General features: G+C 42.9%; 1 protein-coding gene across 2 annotated transcripts in view; it reads right to left on the reverse strand.

Annotated features, from left to right (window-relative positions):
• Positions 1–17,624, reverse strand: part of RUNDC3B (RUN domain containing 3B) — a 355,495-nt gene that overhangs the window by 109,768 nt on the left and 228,103 nt on the right. For both annotated transcript variants that reach the window (XM_077490856.1, XM_077490857.1), the window contains exon 3: positions 9,195–9,328. In XM_077490856.1, coding sequence (XP_077346982.1) covers positions 9,195–9,328 — 134 coding nt within the window. The remainder of the gene's footprint in view (positions 1–9,194; positions 9,329–17,624) is intronic.

Genomic DNA, 17,624 nt, shown 5'->3' on the forward strand with positions numbered 1-17,624 from the left:
ACTTTTATGTTATGCCACGTGGACACTGAGTTATGGATAATGTTAGTGTGTGTTCTGCCTCAATACCATTTGGTATTGTTGATTTTGTACCATGCCATTGATTTCAATTAGGGATGAACCCGATGTTCGAGTCGAACGTAAGTTCATTAAAACAGTGGGTGTTCGCAGAATAGCCAAAAATTTGGGGTGTTCACGGAAAAATTTGAAAGCAGCAGAACACCCTTTAAAAGTCTATGGGAGAAATCAAAAGTGCTAATTTTAAAGGCTTATATGCATGGTATTGTCATAAAAAGTGTTTGGGGACCTGGGTCCTGCCCCAATGGACATGTATCAATGCAAAAAAAGTTTTAAAAACTGACGTTTTTGCGGGAGCAGTGATTATAATAATGCTTAAAGTGAAACAATGAAATATTCCTTTAAATTTTGTACCTGGGGGGTGTCTATAGTGTGCCTGCAAAAGTGGCGCATGGTTCCTGTGTTTAGAACAGTCCAAGAGCAAAATGAAATTTCTAAAGGAAAAAAGGTAATTTAAAAGTACTCGTGGCTATAATGAATTGTCGGTCCCGGCAATACACCTGAAAGTAATTTTAAAAAAACGGCATGGGATTCCCCCACAGGGGAACCCCGAACCAAAATTTAACCAAAAAAATGCATGGGGGTCCCCCCAAAGTCCATACCAGACCCTTGAGTCCCCGTGCGTCAGAGGGGGATGGGTTCACCCGGCGACGTCATTGTGTGTTACCTGAGAGGCTGTCATTACGGCGGGTGCCTCCCATGGAGGCAGATTGGTGGCAGGGTGCGGCTTTTTTTTTCTTGCTTTTTTTCGATCTGTCAGAGCGAGAGAAGAAGATGAATGGACTTTGTGGAACACTTTTATTTTTTTATTTTTTAATAAAGGAATTGTCCCAAGCCGTGTCTTGTGTTTTTTGTACCCCATTACTATTTTACGCAGGAGGGAGGCCGGAGTCTGGGGGTCCCCTTGTTAAAAGGGGCTTCCATATTCCGGTAAACCCCCGCCCTGCAGACGCTACAACCACCGGGCAAGGGTTGTGGGGATAAGGCCCTTGTCCCCATCAATATGGGAACAAGGTGCTTTGGGGGGGGCCGCTACCCCAAAGCATGCGCTCTCTCGCTCCCCCCCTTTTCCTGCGGCAGGACCGAGGTCCCCAAACACTTTTTATGATAATAACTTGCATTAAATCCTTTAAAATTAGCACTTTCGATTTTTCATGTTTGTATCCCATAGAAGTTAACGGTGTTTGCGTGTTCAAACAAATTTTTTGCCTGTTCACGTGTTCTGCTGCGAACCGAACCGGGGGGGTGTTCAGCTCATCCCTAGTTTCAATAAAGGAACATTCTGTTGTCAAAAAAAAAAAACTGACAAGAAAAGCAGATAGATGAGTGGGCCCTTGGTGTCCTTATTTACAATGCAGGACGATACTGGTCACACAGATGGATGGAGCCAGCTGGAGTGGGGAATAAGGTAGGAATTACACTTTATTCCTCTACCCTTAACAAACATTTAACTCTTGCAATGTTGGGGGTGCCAACTTTTTTCCTGTCCAGAGTGTTGCATTAAAAAAAGAATTCCAGCTTGTATGCTTGTAACTATATATTATAAATATGTATAAAAATGAAATGCACTTTGCACTACAAGTGCAAACTGCACTTGAAATTGCACTGAAAGTGCACTTGGAAGTGCAGTCGCTGTAACTCTGAGGGGTAGATCTGAAATGAGGGGAAGCTCTGCTGATTTTATCACCCAATCATGTGCAAGCTAAAATGCTGGGTTTTTTTTCCTTGCATGTCCCCCTTGGATCTACAGCGACCCCACTTCCAAGTGCACTTTCAGTGCAATTTCAAGTGCACTTTGCACTTGTAGTGCAAAGTGGATTTGCCTTTCATAAATAACCCCCTGTATCTCACAAAAGTGAGTACACCCCTCACATTTTTGTAAATATTTTATTATATCTTTTCATGGGAAAACACTGAAGAAATTGCACTTTGCTACATTGTAAAGTAGTAAATGTATAGCTTCTATAACAGTGTAAATTTGCTGTCCCCTCAAAATAACTCAACACACAGCCATTAATGTCTAAACCGCTGGCAACAAAAGTGAGTACACCCCTAAGTGAAAATTTCCAAATTGGGCCCAAAGTGTTAATATTTTGTGTGGCCACCATTATTTTCCAGCACGGCCTTAACTCTCTTGGGCATGGAGTTCACCAGAGCGTCAAAGTTTGCCACTGGAGTCCTCTTCCACTCTTCCATGAGGACATCATGGAGCTGGTGGATGTTAGAGACCTTGTGCTCTTTCACCTTCTGTTTGAGGATGCCCCACCCCACAGATGGTCAATAGGGTTTAGGTCTGGAGACATGCTTGGCCAGTCCATCACCTTTACCCTCAGATATTTTAGCAAGGCAGTGGTCGTCTTGGATGTGTGTTTGTGGCCATTATGTTTAAATACTGCCCTGCAGTCCAGTCTCCGTGGGGGGGGGGGGGGGAATCATTCTCTGCTTCAGTATGTCACAGTACATGTTGGCATTCATGGTTCCCTCAATGATCTGTAGCTCCCCAGTGCACTTATGCAGCCCCAGACCATGACACTCCCACCACCATGCTTGACTGTAGGCAAGACATATTTGTCTTTGTACTCCTCACCTGGCTGCCGCCACACACGCTTAAAACCATCTGAACCAAATAAGTTTATCTTGGTCTCATCAAACCACAGGACATGGTTACAGTAATCTAATGTCCTTAGTCTGCTTGTCTTCAGCAAACTGCGGGCTTTCCTGTGCATCATCTTTAGCACTGACAGACTGACTCCCCCACCCCTTCAACCTCTGCAGCAATGCTGGCAGCACTAATACATCTATTTCCCAAAGACAACCTCTAGATATGACGCCAAGTACGTCCACTCAACTTCTTTGGTTGACCATGGCAAGGCCTGTTTTGAGTGGAACCTGTCCTGTTAAATGAGTCACACAACACCGGGAGGAAAAATGGCTAATTGGGCCCAATTTAGACATTTTCACTTAGCGGTGTATTCACTTTTGTTGCCAGCGGTTTAGACATTATAGACACATTTAGACACATATTCTGATATGCCCCAGTTGAAGACTTTTCAGTCAAAACGCGTAAGACAGCACCTCCTGCTTCCCATATTGCTTTTTATACATTTGTTGTGATCACTTAATTCGATACCTGCAATCCATTGTATGGTTCCTTTTTTATTTTGTTTTTAATAAACCATCCATGGTTGATCTACGCCATGTGGAGCGTTTGTCCTTTCTTATCCCTTTATGTTTGAGTACTGATGACTGCCTCTGATCATCATCCCGTGGATTGGTCCGGTTATCTGGCTGCTTTGGAACCATCACTCAGTCTATGACGGCTTGGACCGGCATTACTTGACCTGGCATTATTCCATCACTGGGAATCCAGTATTACAAGCCTGTAAGACGCACCACCGTATGGTTTGTGCTTCCATCTGTTCCGGTAAGAGTACCCACCCTCTCATTTGAATGTCTTTATCATTACCATCTAATCTACCTTGACCACATGTTCCTTGTTCCAGCTTGGGTTTGAAGATAAAGTTTTCTATCCATTGGACATTTTCATATATGGACATTGGCCATTCAATTAGTGTCCACTGCTGTGTTTACTGTGATATAATTTTTTTGTTATATGATTTGTTTTATAGGCCATTCCTAATTTATGGTTTGGTTTGCTTTTTCACTATGACTTTTACTTTGGGTCTTATTTAGCGCTGCACTTTTTATATAAATGCCTTAGCACAGGTGCCATTCAGAGAATGCTTTGCATTTTCTAAATGAATGCAAAGCATCCTCTGATAGGATGAGGTGGAGGGATGGAGCAGTAATGTCAGGTTCTCTACCTTGTCCAATGAGAGAATGCTTTCTGTGTTCAGAATGCAGTAGTCCAGCTGCTCATCATGGGACCCAGAAGCAAGTAGAGATCGCTGGAGGTGCAGCACCTACTACAGCAATTTTCAGCTTCCAGGGGCATTGGCTAGGTATTATATATACTTCGTTACAGTGGTCCAAGCTTGGTGTTTGAGCAGACAAGGACCAGCTGGTGGGAGGATAGAGAGTGAGTTACATGATCCCCCACAACCAGTATTTTTTTTTTTTGGAAGCGGCTGTGGGGGCGATTAGGAATAAGAGATTTCCTGTAGTGTATTATTAGATGAGGTTTCCAAGAAATTCTCTTATATACTTCAAGTGGAAAGAAAGTGGCCTGTGCTATTGACCACAATAGGACTGAATGACAAGGACAATAAGAGTAAAAAGAACTCTTTATTTACTAAATTACAGTAAAACCTTGGTTTGAGAGTAACTTGGTTTGAGAGAGTTTTGCAAGACAAGCAACATTTTTCAATAAAGCGATGTCTTGATATAAGAGTAGCGTCATGTCACAACTGAGCATAAAAGAAACTAGATGAGCCTCTAAGTGTATGGTTATAGTTAATGAAGGTACAACATTTAACAACTCACATGGTTGATGATTAAAAGAGCCACATCTAAGTATGCAGGCATCAGGGGTAAAGCTGTCCGCATAGTCCGGCCTCCTCACCGCCATCAACGTCGCCCCTTCTACGCTGCGCTCCACAAGCAGTTCAAGCCTCACTTTGAGATTGCTTTACTGCAGGGTAGTCTTCCTGGTCACGATGGCAGACTGACAGCGTTGAGAGCCGGCGGTGTGGGGGATGGCCTATGTGGACAGCTTTACCCCAGATGCCTGTGCCATGTGCCTCTTTTAACCATCAACCATGTGAGTTGCTAAATGTTGTACCTTCATTAAAAGTAACCATATTGCTACACTTAGAGGCGCATCTATTCTCTTTTATACTCTGTAGCTCCTGCTGGATTTTACTTCTAATCCCCTTGTGGAGGCTTCCATTTCTGGATGGACATTTTATGGTTACCCAACCCATTACATTGCTATAATCTTTTTATATGGACTATAAACTGAAGGACTTATGAATAAATGGTTGTGGAACGAATCATCCGAGTTTCCATTTCTTATGGGGAAATTCGCTTTGATATACAAGTGCTTTGGATTACAAGCATGTTTCTGGAACAAATTATGCTTACAATCCAAGGTTTTACTGTAATTCAGTTAAAGTGATTGTAAAGTCTCATTTAAAAACAAAAAAAACAAACATGTTATACTTACCTCCTTCTGTGCAGTTTGTTTTGCACAGAGCAGCCTAGATCCCCCTCTTCTTGGGTCCCTCTTTGCTGCTCTCCTGGCTCCTTCCTCCTATCGAGTGCCCCCTCAGCCAGCAGCTTTCTTTGGGGGTACCCAAGCCGAGTCAGAGCTGGATGTATCCATTCAGACACGGAGCTGCAACCCCGCCCCCTGTCTCCCTCCCCTGATTGGCTGACTGACTTTGACAGCTGTGGGAGCCAATGGCACCGCTGCTGTGTCTCAGCCAATCAGGAGGCATGTCCCAGATGGCTTAACTGCTTGCTGACCAGCGCACGCCAATGTACGTCGGCAGAATGGCGCTGGTAGGTAAAAGGGTGTACAGGTATGTCTCCTTTAAGAAGCGGTGTCGCAGGTGCGCACCCACCGTGGTCTCCATGACAGTAGGTTCTGCGGACTCGGTGTCCGCCGGGTGCTCACGATCGCGTCACGGAGAGGTAGAATGGGGAGATGCTTTTGTAAACAAAGCATTTCCCCGTTCAGCCTAGTGACAGGACAGAGATCACAGCTCTCTGTTATCAAGAGTAATGATCCATGTCCTGTGTGGTAAAGCCCAGCCCCCTAAAAATTAGAATCACTCCCTAGGACACATACTTAACCCCTTCACTGTCCCCTAGTGGATAACCCCTTCACTGTCAGTGTCATTTACACAGTAATGAGTGCATTTTTATAGCATCGATCGCTGTATACATGACAATGGTCCCAAAATAGTGTCAAAAATGTCCGATGTGTCCGTCATAATGACGCAGTTCGGATAAAAATCGCAGTTTGCCGCCATTACAAATAAATAAATAAAAATGCCATAAAACTATCCCCTATTTTATAGACGCAATAAACTTTGCGCAAACCAATCAATATACGCTTATTGCAATTCACCAAAAATATGTAGAAGAATACATAGCGGCCTAAACTGAGGAAAACTGTTTTTTTATATATTAGATGGCATAGACAGGGCTCCCAGGGCGCTAAACTAAACAGTAGACTCCTCTCTATATGGTGTGGGGCTGGTCCCCGTCACCCACAAAACATGTGGTAAAGCAAACTTTCTTTTTAAATTCAAACAGAGCTTCTCTATCTCAGATTCCCTTCTAAGTCTCAGGCCAGAGCCCTGCTGTGCTCTCTTCCTGCTCATTTAAAGTCCACCTGAGTGTGGACTCAAGTGGACCACAACATCCAGATCGGAACCAAGCCTGCCACAGAGGCTGGAAAAACCTGGGCCGGATTCCAGTTCAGTCTCTTACAATAGAACGTATGCGAGCTGAAATATACTGATTATCCATTACCTCACCTCGCATACCGTCACAATATATATATATATATATATATATATATATATATATATATATATATATATATATATATATATATATATATATATATATATATATATATATATATATCTATATACGCAAAGTGGTCTCTGACAATGAGCAATGTATAATTAGTTATTTTGAGCATATGGGTATAGTCTGCAGGTGTAGCCATATTGAGAAGTGGTGGCTGAGAGGCAAGTTGACATACAGTGGTGTGAAAAAGTGTTTGCCCCCTTCCTCATTTCCTGTTCCTTTGCATGTTTGTCACACTTAAGGGCCGGTTCACACTGCGACGCGAGGCGAGGCGACACGGCTCGCCTCGCCTCGCTCCCGCAAGTCGCCCCCATTCAGTACTATGGAACCGTTCTGAGAGGAGCGACTCGAGTCGCTCCGACTCAGAAAAAAGGTTCCTGTACTACTTCGGGGCGACTTCAGGGGCGACTTGCATTGACTTCTATGCAGAAGTCCTCTGCAAGTCGCCGCTGAGGTCCCCGCAAGTCGCGGCGAGGTAAGTCGGAGACGCCTCGCCGCGGCTCGCTGTGTGAACCGGCCCTAAGTGTTTCGGAACATCAAACCAATTTAAACAATAGTCAAGGACAACACAAGTAAACACAAAATGCAATTTGTAAATGAAGGTGTTTATTATTAAAGGTGAAAAAAAATCCAAACCATCATGGCCATGTGTGAAAAAGTGATTGCCCCCTAAACCTAATAACTGGTTGGGCCACCCTTAGCAGCAACAACTGCAACCAAGCGTTTGCGATAACGTGCAATGAGGCTTTTACAGCGTCCTGGAGGAATTTTGGCCCACTCATCTTTGCAGAATTGTCCTAATTCAGTTACATTAGAGGGTTTTCGAGCATGAACGGCCTTTTTAAGGTCATACCACAACATCTCAATAGGATTCAGGTCAGGACTTTGGCTAGGCCACTCCAAAGTCTTCATTTTGTTTTTTTTCAGCCATTCGGTGGTGGACTTGCTGGTGTGTTTAGGATCATTGTCCTGCTGCAGAACCCAAGTTGGTTTCAGCTTGAGTACACGAACAGATGGTCGGACATTCTCCTTCAGGATCTCTTGGTAGACAGCAGAATTCATAGTTCCTTTTATCACGGCAAGTCTTCCAGGTCCTGAAGCAGCAAAACAGCCCCAGACCATCACACTACCACCACCATATTTTACTGTTGGTATAATGTTCTTTTTATGAAATGCAGTGTTCCTTCTACGCCAGATATACTTGGACACACACCTTCCAAAGAGTTCCACTTTTGTCTCATCGGTCCACAGAATGTTGTCCCAAAAGTCTTGGGGATCATCAAGATGTGTTGTGGAGAAATTGAGGCGAGCTTTGATGTTCTTTTTGCTCAACAGTGGTTTTCTCCTTGGAACTCTGCCATGCAGGCCATTTTTGCCCAGTCTTTTCCTGATGGTGGAGGCATGAACGCTGAACTTAACTGAGGCAAGTGAGGCCTGCAGTTCCTTGGACGTTGTTGTGGGGTCTTTTGTGACCTCTTGGATGAGTCGTCGCTGCACTCTTGGGGTAATTTTGGTCGGCCGGCCACTGCTGGGAAGGTTCACCACTGTTCCATGTCTTCGCCATTTGTGGATAATGGCTCTCACTGTGGTTCGCTGGATTCCCAAAGCTTTGGAAATGGCTTTATAACCCTTTCCAGACTGATAGATCTCAATTACTTTCTTTCTCAATTGTTCCTGAATTTCTTTGGGTCTCGGCATGATGTGTAGCTTTTAAGGATCTTCTGGTGGACCTTACTGTGTCAAGCAGCTCCTATTTAAGTGATGCCTTGATTGTGAACAGGTGTGGCAATAATCAGGCCTGGGTGTGGCTAGAGAAATTGAACTCAGGTGTGGACAACCACAGTTATAGTATGTTTTGACAAGGGGGGCAATCACTTTTTCACACAGGGCCATGATGGTTTGGATTTTTTTTTCACCTTTAATAATAAACACCTTCATTTACAAATTGCATTTTGTGTTTACTTGTGTTGTCCTTGACTATTGTTTAAATTGGTTTGATGTTCCAAAACACTTAAGTGTGACAAACATGCAAAGGAACAGGAAAAGAGGAAGGGGGCAAACACTTTTTCACACCACTGTATGTCAACTTGCCTCTCAGCCAGATCATGTGTAGCCTACTCCGACGGACAAAGTGCCACGCATGCTCACAATCAAATTCCTAGACCAAAGCTATTGGCTACTAGCCTGAACGTAGTCCCGTCGTAACGAAATAACGTCATCACGTTATGTACAATCGGATGTTCCGACAACTTTGTCCGACCGTGTGTATGCAACATCACTTCTGGACCTCTTCCGGAATTAATCCATCGGAATTACTCAGACGGATTTGGTTGTCGGAATCTCCAACCATGTGTACAAGGGCTTACATTGAGTGCGCTGCCAACCAAACTGTCAAACCATTAAACGGCCGGTGTAATAACTGATCAAATGTGTAGCATAATGGCATTGAAGATCAAACAGAGGCTAAGATGACAGCTTCCTTGGCTGAAAATGATAGGAGGGTTTAGTTCCGCTTTAAGTATCATCCTGAATATGTAAATTGTCAGTTTGGATCACAAACAAAATCAAAGGAGAAACAGAAGCGTTCTTTAAAAAAAAAAAGTGTATGTTCTTACCTTGGCTCTCGAGGAGCTAACATTTTCCATGTTTTCAATACTACAAATACAGCTGTGGGGCACTTTGGAACATGCGACCCGTATGTAATCCCAAAAGCTTCGAGGACTTTCATAACCAAACCAGGTGAGCTGGCCTGTAAGAAAAATACACAGGACTCAAATGCCATGAACAGTATTATGAAAAAAATAAGTTGAGGCAGGTAACCTTGACACTATGGGGTTCCTTTACTAAACTCAAATAAGCTGTCCACCTTTTAATGGAAGTTGCACTTTCCAAGGGAATTTGCCACAGAGCTTAGATATCCAATCACATGCAAGGACATTTTTTTCTAAAAAGCATTTTTTCTTGCACCTAAATGGATGAAGGAAGTTAAAGTGGTGGGCGAGCGAAAAAAAAAAAATGTAAAAGTCAGCAGCTACAAACACTGTAGCTGCTGACTTTTAATAAGCACTTACCTTTCTAGGGCGCCTGCGATGTCGGCCACCCAAGGCCGACCCGTCCATCGGCTCTCCGTCCCGGCGCCACCATTCAAAGTAACGGAAACCGGCAGTGCAGCCTTGCGGCTTTGTGAATGGGGCGCGCTGTGTTGTGGGACACACACAGTTCCCACAACACACCGCGGCCCATTCCCCAGAAGACAACACGAAGAGGAGAAGATCACCGCGGAAACAGGAAGAGGCAGATTAGGATGATCTGCCTAGCAACAGCCATTTCTGGAGCCTTTTTATGCATTTTTTATTTTTTATTTTTTTTAGGGTGGACCTCCCTTTTAACAGAGCAAGGCACCTCATTCACTAAGCGAACAGAAAATTCTCTTGCAAAGGGCAACTTGTCTTGCAAAGTGAACAATGTATTTGCCTTTAATCAACCCCTATACGATTCAGTAAACCACATAAGTCTCTGGAACCTTAGCTTGTCTGAAACTATAGGAACCCGAAAGCTACATCAACCTCTGGATTTATGGAATTTATTAATCTCAACATGCGGACTCTCTGGTTGTTATACCACTTTAAATCCTAGCACAAAGGCCTCTGCCTGTATTGAGGGTTTTATACTTCCTCCCCCTCCAGATCTTGGTCTCTGTTTTACCTGCCAATTGATATGCGTTACTGTCCATTTAATTCTGAAATTTACACATCGCTGCCTGGGAATACCCTCCCTTTTTTCTACTGCAGTTAAACACACCTTGTTCACCTCCATGCCCTCAGAATGTGACTGGACAGTGAAGGAGAAGCAGGAGACTGATGAGCTCATCCCTCCGCCACTCTGATCTCCGAGTTGTATTGTACACAGAATTTCAAGAGAGTATAAGCAGGTAAACTTTAGGTAATTATAACAGATGCATCTAAAGTGAAGTGGTAGTCTCAGGTAATACAGAGATGAAAAAAGCCTTCTACATAAGTAGCACCTGTTTATCTATAGCTCGCTCTCCTCTTCTAAAATATGCAGATCAAAGGCTATTTCTCAGCGCCAGTGGGTAAGAGGATCCGATGTCACACACTGCACAGCATGGAGCAGAAAACTGAGTGTAATCTGAAACCTGAGTGGAGGGAAGGGACACACACCCTGTGACGGACTCTGGACACCCTGTTGGGTATTTCCGCCAAGAAGCTGCTTCCCAAGTCCTGGAACACAAGACCAATGGATCTGGCTATCGCAACCCCCAAGAACCAGACAACAACAGTTTTGGAGTATACCAGAAATAGGACTGCTTTATTTTTAGAAACACACTGAATTTATACAGTAAACTATCAGATAAGGGTTACTCCCATCATCTAAGACAAAGGTCACCTTAGGCAGTAGAGCCAATCCTATTATCATAACAATGACCACCCCAGACAGACCAGCTCCCCCATAGGACTAACTTATGCATAAGAAGCCAAAAACAATTAGTGACCAGCTCTGTCTGGATAACTTAAGAACACATTAAAAAGTTCTCCAGGGAATGGTTCTCCTGAAGCCCAAAGTCTGTGACTCCCCCCCTCTACACAGTCTCATAAGGAAACATGCACAGCTGACACTGACAATCACCAGCTGTGTGCTGAAGGGGGGTGGGGCCGTCTCCCAGGATTGCTTGGTGTGGGCACATAGACTATCAAAAGTGACTGATGCAGATAGAAGAGAGAATAGAGAGGAGACAGAAATGACTCTAGGTGCTTTGCTGGCAAGTACACACTACAAAGGGAAATGCTCTGTTCATTTTTTATTTCAGAGCTTTACAAAACATTTTAACTGCTTGAACGTATTTTTTTCTTGTTCCGTATACAGCTTAACCACTTCCGTCATTCTGCTATAGGCCAGACGGTGGTTCGGTTATCCTGACTGGACTTCATATGACGTCGAGCAGGATAACAGCCGACGCGCATCACTTCGATTGGTGGTGCGGTGTGTCAGTTTGACACACCTCTACAACGATCTTGGTAAAGAGCCTCTAACGAAGGCACTTTACCACATGATCAGCCGTGTCCAATCACAGATGATCACAAGGTAAACAGGAAGAGCCATTGATCGGCAGCTCTCCTGACAGGGGGGGGGGGGTCTGTGCTGATTGCTCATCAGCGCAGCCCCCCTGCGGATGCCCACACTGGACCACCAGGGACACCACAACAGATGGATCTCCAGGGATGCCACCCTAGACCGCCATGGATGCCAATAAGTGTCCAATGCCAATCAGTGCCCACACATATTGCCAGTCAGTGCCTGCCAGATGTCTCATCAGTGATGCCCAGTGGTGCCATCTATCAGTGTCCATCAGTACCACCCATCAGCGCCCACCTATCACTGCCAATCAGTGCCCACCCGTGCCACCCATCAGTGCCATCCATAGGTACCCATCAGTGCCCATCAGTGCTGCATACCAGTGTCACCTATCAGTGCGCATCATCGGTGTCAACTCATTGGTGCCACCTCATCAGTACCCGTCAGTGAAGGAGAAAACTATTTATTTACAAAATTTTATAACAGAAACAAAGAAAACTAACATTTTACAAAATTTTTGGTCTTTTTTTATTTGTTGCACAAAAAAATAAAAATGCCAGCAGTGATCAAATACTACCAAAAGAAAGCTCTATTTGTGGGAACAAAATGATAAAATATTTGTTTGAGTACAGTGTAGCATGACCGTGCAATTGTCATTGAAAGTGCGACAGAGCTGAAAGCTAAAAATTGGCTTGGGCAGGAAGGGACAAACGTACCTGGTATTGAAGTGGTTCAATAACTTAACTTTTAGTTTTAGCTTTTAACAAGATACTCCCATCAATACAGTCAGCATACACCACCTTTCATCACAGAAATGTGTTTACTTCTATAGAGTGACTCTTAGGCCGGGATCACACTTATGCGATCACATTGCTGTGCAGATCACATGCAATTTCTGTGCGATGCAAATTCAGTCATACAATCTGTATGGCTGAAATCGCATTGCATTTGCACCAAAATGGTGCAGGACCCTTTTTTTGGTCCTAGCTGAAATCGGATCACATGGGTGTTCACACCTATGCGATCTGATTCCTGCACCATTTGACAGTTCACACTGCGATCTGTGAACTGACCTGGGGGTGCCATTAACGTTACATTGAAACCTCCAGTGGTTCATGTCAGTGTAAACCAGTGTGCGGTTTAGGTGCGGCACTGAATCGCAGGGTTTCCCACATCGCACTAGTGTACCAAAGTAAATCCATCAGCCAGTGAAAATGAAAATAAATAGTGCCCAAGTGTTATGTTAAAATAAAAAATAAAAATAAGGAAAAAAAAAAAAGACTGCAATACCCACCTCCTCCTCTACACGGCCCCCACAGAAATGAAAAACATGCTATTTTTTCCAGTCCATTCCCGAGAGAGATTGTATTATTCATTCCGTCGTAATGTTTATTATACGAAACGGCTTCCTTTTTATTTGTCTTTGCAGATTCAATTAGAAAAGGAAAAAATGGCACCAGCGGTGCGCACTCGAAGCACGCAGGCAGCAGTACTTTATTGAGCGATAACACTGAGATATAATAGGTTCTGAGATTGCCATCTTGCCGCTGTGTTTTATTAAATTTGCATTTAAATTTTTATCTTGATTTTCCAAGACTTGTCTGCTATTTAAATGAAAAAATATTTGTATTTTTCCAGTACCTGTTTGATTCAGTATTACACCCAAAGTAATCATTGGCCTGAAAGTAGTTCTTGATGTGATACTCATATTTGTATAAGCTTTCTATGCCACATTTTATAGATTATATTTCATATACAAAGTTGCAGGCAATTCGTTTACTTATTTTCTGTATGTCAGCATCTGTGCTAGATGACTGCAGCAATAAAATCATTTCCCAGATAAATTATTTCAAGAGTGGCAGCACTCTTGAAAATAAACAAGCATAAATGCGTTAGATGCCCTTTAATCCCCTAAAGACTGGTCCAAGATGTGGGAAGCCCTTTTTCCTTCCTGTGACCTCATAGCATTAGAGAACTTGTTCAAAGTTATCTCTAGATGGTACTACCCAGTGAGAATTGCAAAATATCTTCCTACCCAGCAATGTGTTTCAGGGGTTGTTCAGACCAGGGCAATATGAAGCACATACGGTGAGGGAAAAAAGTATTTGAACCCCTGTTGATTTTGTACGTTTGCCCACTGACAAAGAAATGATCAGTCTATAATTTTAATGGTAGGTTTATTTTAATAGTGAAAAACAGAAAAACAACATAAAAATAAAGAAAAACGTATTTCAAAAAAGTTATAAATTGATTTGCATTTTAATGAATGAAAGAAGTATTTGACCCCTTCACAAAACATAACTTAGTACTTGGTGGCAAACTCTTGTTGGCAATCACAGAGGTCATACGTTTCTTGTAGTTGCCACCAGGTTTGCACACGTCAGGGGGGGATTTTGTCCCACTCCTCTTTGCAGATCCTCTCCAAGTCATTAAGGTTTCAAGGCCGACGTTTGGTAACTCGAACCTTCAGCTCCCTCCACATATTTTCTATGGGATTAAGGTCTGGAGACTGCAGGACCTCAACGTGCTTCTTCTTGAACCACTCCTTTGATGCCTTGGCTGTGTGTTTTGGGTCATTGTCATGTTGAAATACCCATCCACGACCCATTTTCAAGAAGGTTCTCAAGAATTGACGGTACATGGCCCCGTACATCGTCCCTTTGATGCAGTGAAGTTGTCCTATGCCTTTAGCAGAAAAACACCCCAAAAGCATAATGTTTCCACCTCCATGATTGACAGTGGTGATGGTGTTCTTGGGGTCATAGACGGCATTCCTCCTCCTCCAAACACAGCGAGTTAAGTTGATGCCAAAGAGCTAAATTTTGGTCTTATCTGACCCCCAACACTTTCACCCAGTTCTCTTCAGAATCATTCAGATGTTCATTAGCAAACTTCAGATGGCCTGTACATGTGCTTTCTTGAGCAGGGGGACCTTGTGGGCACTGCAGCATTGCAGTCCTTCATGTAGTGGGTTACCAATTGTTTTCTTGGTGACTATGGTCCCAGCTGCCTTGAGATCATTGACAAGATACTTCCATGTAGTTCTGGGCTGATTTCTCATCATTCTCATGATTATTGAAACTACACAAAGTGAGATCTTGCATGAAGCCCCAGACCGAGTGAGACTGACAGTGCTTCTTCCATTTGCGAATAAAAATGCACCAACTGTTGTCACCCTCTCACCTGTTACCAAGCTGCTTGGCGATGGTCTTGTAGTCCATTCCAGCCTTGTGTAGGTCTACAATCTTGTCCATGACATCTTTGGACAGCTCTTGGCCATGGTGGAGAGATTGGAATCTGATTGATTGATTGTTTCTGTGGACAGGTGTCTTTTATACATGTAACAAGCTGAGATTTGGAGCACTTGCTTTAAGCGAGTGCTCTGAATCTCAGCTCACTACCTGTATAGAAGACACCTGGGAGCCAGAATTCTTGCTGACCGATAGGGGATCAAATACTTGTTTCACTCATTAAAATGCAAATCAATTTATAACTTTTTAGAAATGCTGTTTTCTGGATTTTTTTGTTGTTATTCTGTCTCTTACTGTTAAAATAAACCTACCATTAAAATTAGAGACTGAACATTTCTTTGTCAGTGGGCAAATGTACAAATCAGCAGGGAATCAAATACTTTTTCCCATCACTTTAACTCTAAACAGCGCTTGCTCTAATATGCAAAACCATACCGATCTTTCAATTGTCATAGAACATTGATATTCCATGAAAACCAAACTTACAAAGCAGTCATGTGTTTATATTACCAAATATGTGTAATAAAAATAGTCCATATACAGTATAAAAAAATCAAATCAATTTACAACTTATTTGAAATGCGTTTTTGTATGGATATTTTTTGTTATTCTGTCTCTCACTGTTAAAATAAACCTACCATTAAAATTATAGACTCATCATTTTCTTTCTTTCTTGTCAGCGGGCAAACGTACAAAATCAGCAGGGGATCAAATACTTTTTTCCTTCACTGTATGGTGGACATGCCCCAAAGTTAAAAGTACAGTGGTGTAGTGGTCAGCACTCTCGCCTAGCAGTAAGAAGGGTCACTGGTTTGAATCCCAACCACGACACTACCTGCCTGGAGTTTGCATGTTCTCCCTGTGGCTGCGTGGGCCTCCTCCCGGGACTCTGGTCCTGCCCCACACTCCAAAGACATGTTGGTAAGCTAATTGGCCTCTGTCCAAAATCTGCCCTAGTATATGAATGGAGACCTTGGATTGTGGGGTCCTTGAGGGTAGGGACCGATGCGAGTGTGCAATGCACAAGGATAGGGACAATTGTAGACACTCACACAGGTTGAACTGGATGGACTGATGTCTTTATTCAACCTTACTAACTATGTAACTATGTAGCTTCTTCTTTTTACTCTCCCTCTTGTTCTGTTGTCTTCTCTTTCTTTTTTGTTTTTAGATTATTTACCACCAGATGCCAGTTCGCTGTGTCTATTAACTGCTCTCTAGCCATACTTTTGAGGTCATATTTTTCTTTTTCGATGGTATAGCTTATCAGTTTTTAGATGGGGGTAAAGCCCTTTTGTATATTAGGAAACTTACAATTTTTTATTTTTTTTTGGGTCCCTGAGAGGTTCTCAGACTTAATCTGTATAACTGAACATAGGTCAATCTCAGGCCGAGGAGAGACGATAAATGGCACTTCCTTGTTTACATGTGACCAGCTGTGGTTGGATACAACCGATCACACAGGGAAAGAGCCGTGTCTTCGGCTCTTTACAGAGATCACAGTCGCGCCGTGTCCTAGGAATATGATGCGGCAGCGCAGTTCTGAGGCGCCAATATATGACATCATCTCAGAATGAGCGTGCCACCCCACCGTCGTCATTTTACTATACAGCAGGCGGGAAGTAGTTAGTGACTCTGTGCACCAGAACTAAAATATTTCAGTTTATTTTTCAAATGGTGTTGTTATATGTATAGGTCACATTAAAGGTGGAAAAAGCTCTGAAATTATTTTTGTCTCATTTTTTTACATCACAGAAACCTGACATTTTAACAGGGGTGTGTAGACTTTTTATATCCACTGTATAGCCTCTTTTCCACGTGTGAGCTGTGCACCCCTGACAGTAAAGCAATGAATTTTGGGATCATCATAAATTAAATTATAGGCATCTACATTCTTAACTGGGGTTATCTGTATTCGTAGGCTTCTTCCAAAAGCTGCTAGGGGTTTCATGGGCAGCAACTTATGCCGCGTACACATGAGCGGACTTTCCTTCGGACATTCCGCTCGTGTGTGGGCTTCATCTGACTTTTTTTTCCAAAATTCTGACGGACCTAGAAATAGAACATGCTTCAAATCTTTCCGCCGGAACCAGTTCCTATCAAGAAAACCGCTAGTCTGTATGCTGTTCTGACAGACCAAAAACGACGCAAGGGCAGCTATTGGCTACTGGGTATTGAACTTCCATTTTCTAGTCCCGTCTAGAGGACGACCGATATATCGGCCGGCCGATATTTGCAGTTTTTTAATTAATCGGCATCGGCCGATTGTGCTGATAAAAAGCCAATTTAGAACTACAGCGGGACTTTGAAATGACTTCTGTAATAGAAGTCAGTGTAAGTTGCCTGAGTCGTCATAGAAACGTCTTTCCTCCTCTCTGGGCAGTCTGCCAAGAAAAGAACAGAAAGATACAATGTTTACACTTGAATGAATGAAATCATCTCAGTGTGTAGAAGTTCTCAGTTTAACCATTTAAAGACTAAATCTTTTCTGACACTTGTTGCTTACAAGTAAAAATCCTTTATTTTCTGCCAGAAAATCACTTAGACCCCCCCAAAAATTATATATATTTTTTTTAGCAGAGATCCTAGGGAATAAAATAGCGGTTGTTGCAATATTTTATGTCACACGGCATTTGCACAGAGGTCTTTCAAATGCATTTTTTTGGGAAAAAAATACACTATTTAAAAAATAAAAATAAA

Source organism: Lithobates pipiens, unplaced genomic scaffold (genome assembly GCF_037356315.1).
Source record: "Lithobates pipiens isolate NorthernLeopardFrog02 unplaced genomic scaffold, aLitPip1_a1.2 Scaffold_19, whole genome shotgun sequence".
NCBI classification, from domain to species: domain Eukaryota; kingdom Metazoa; phylum Chordata; class Amphibia; order Anura; family Ranidae; genus Lithobates; species Lithobates pipiens.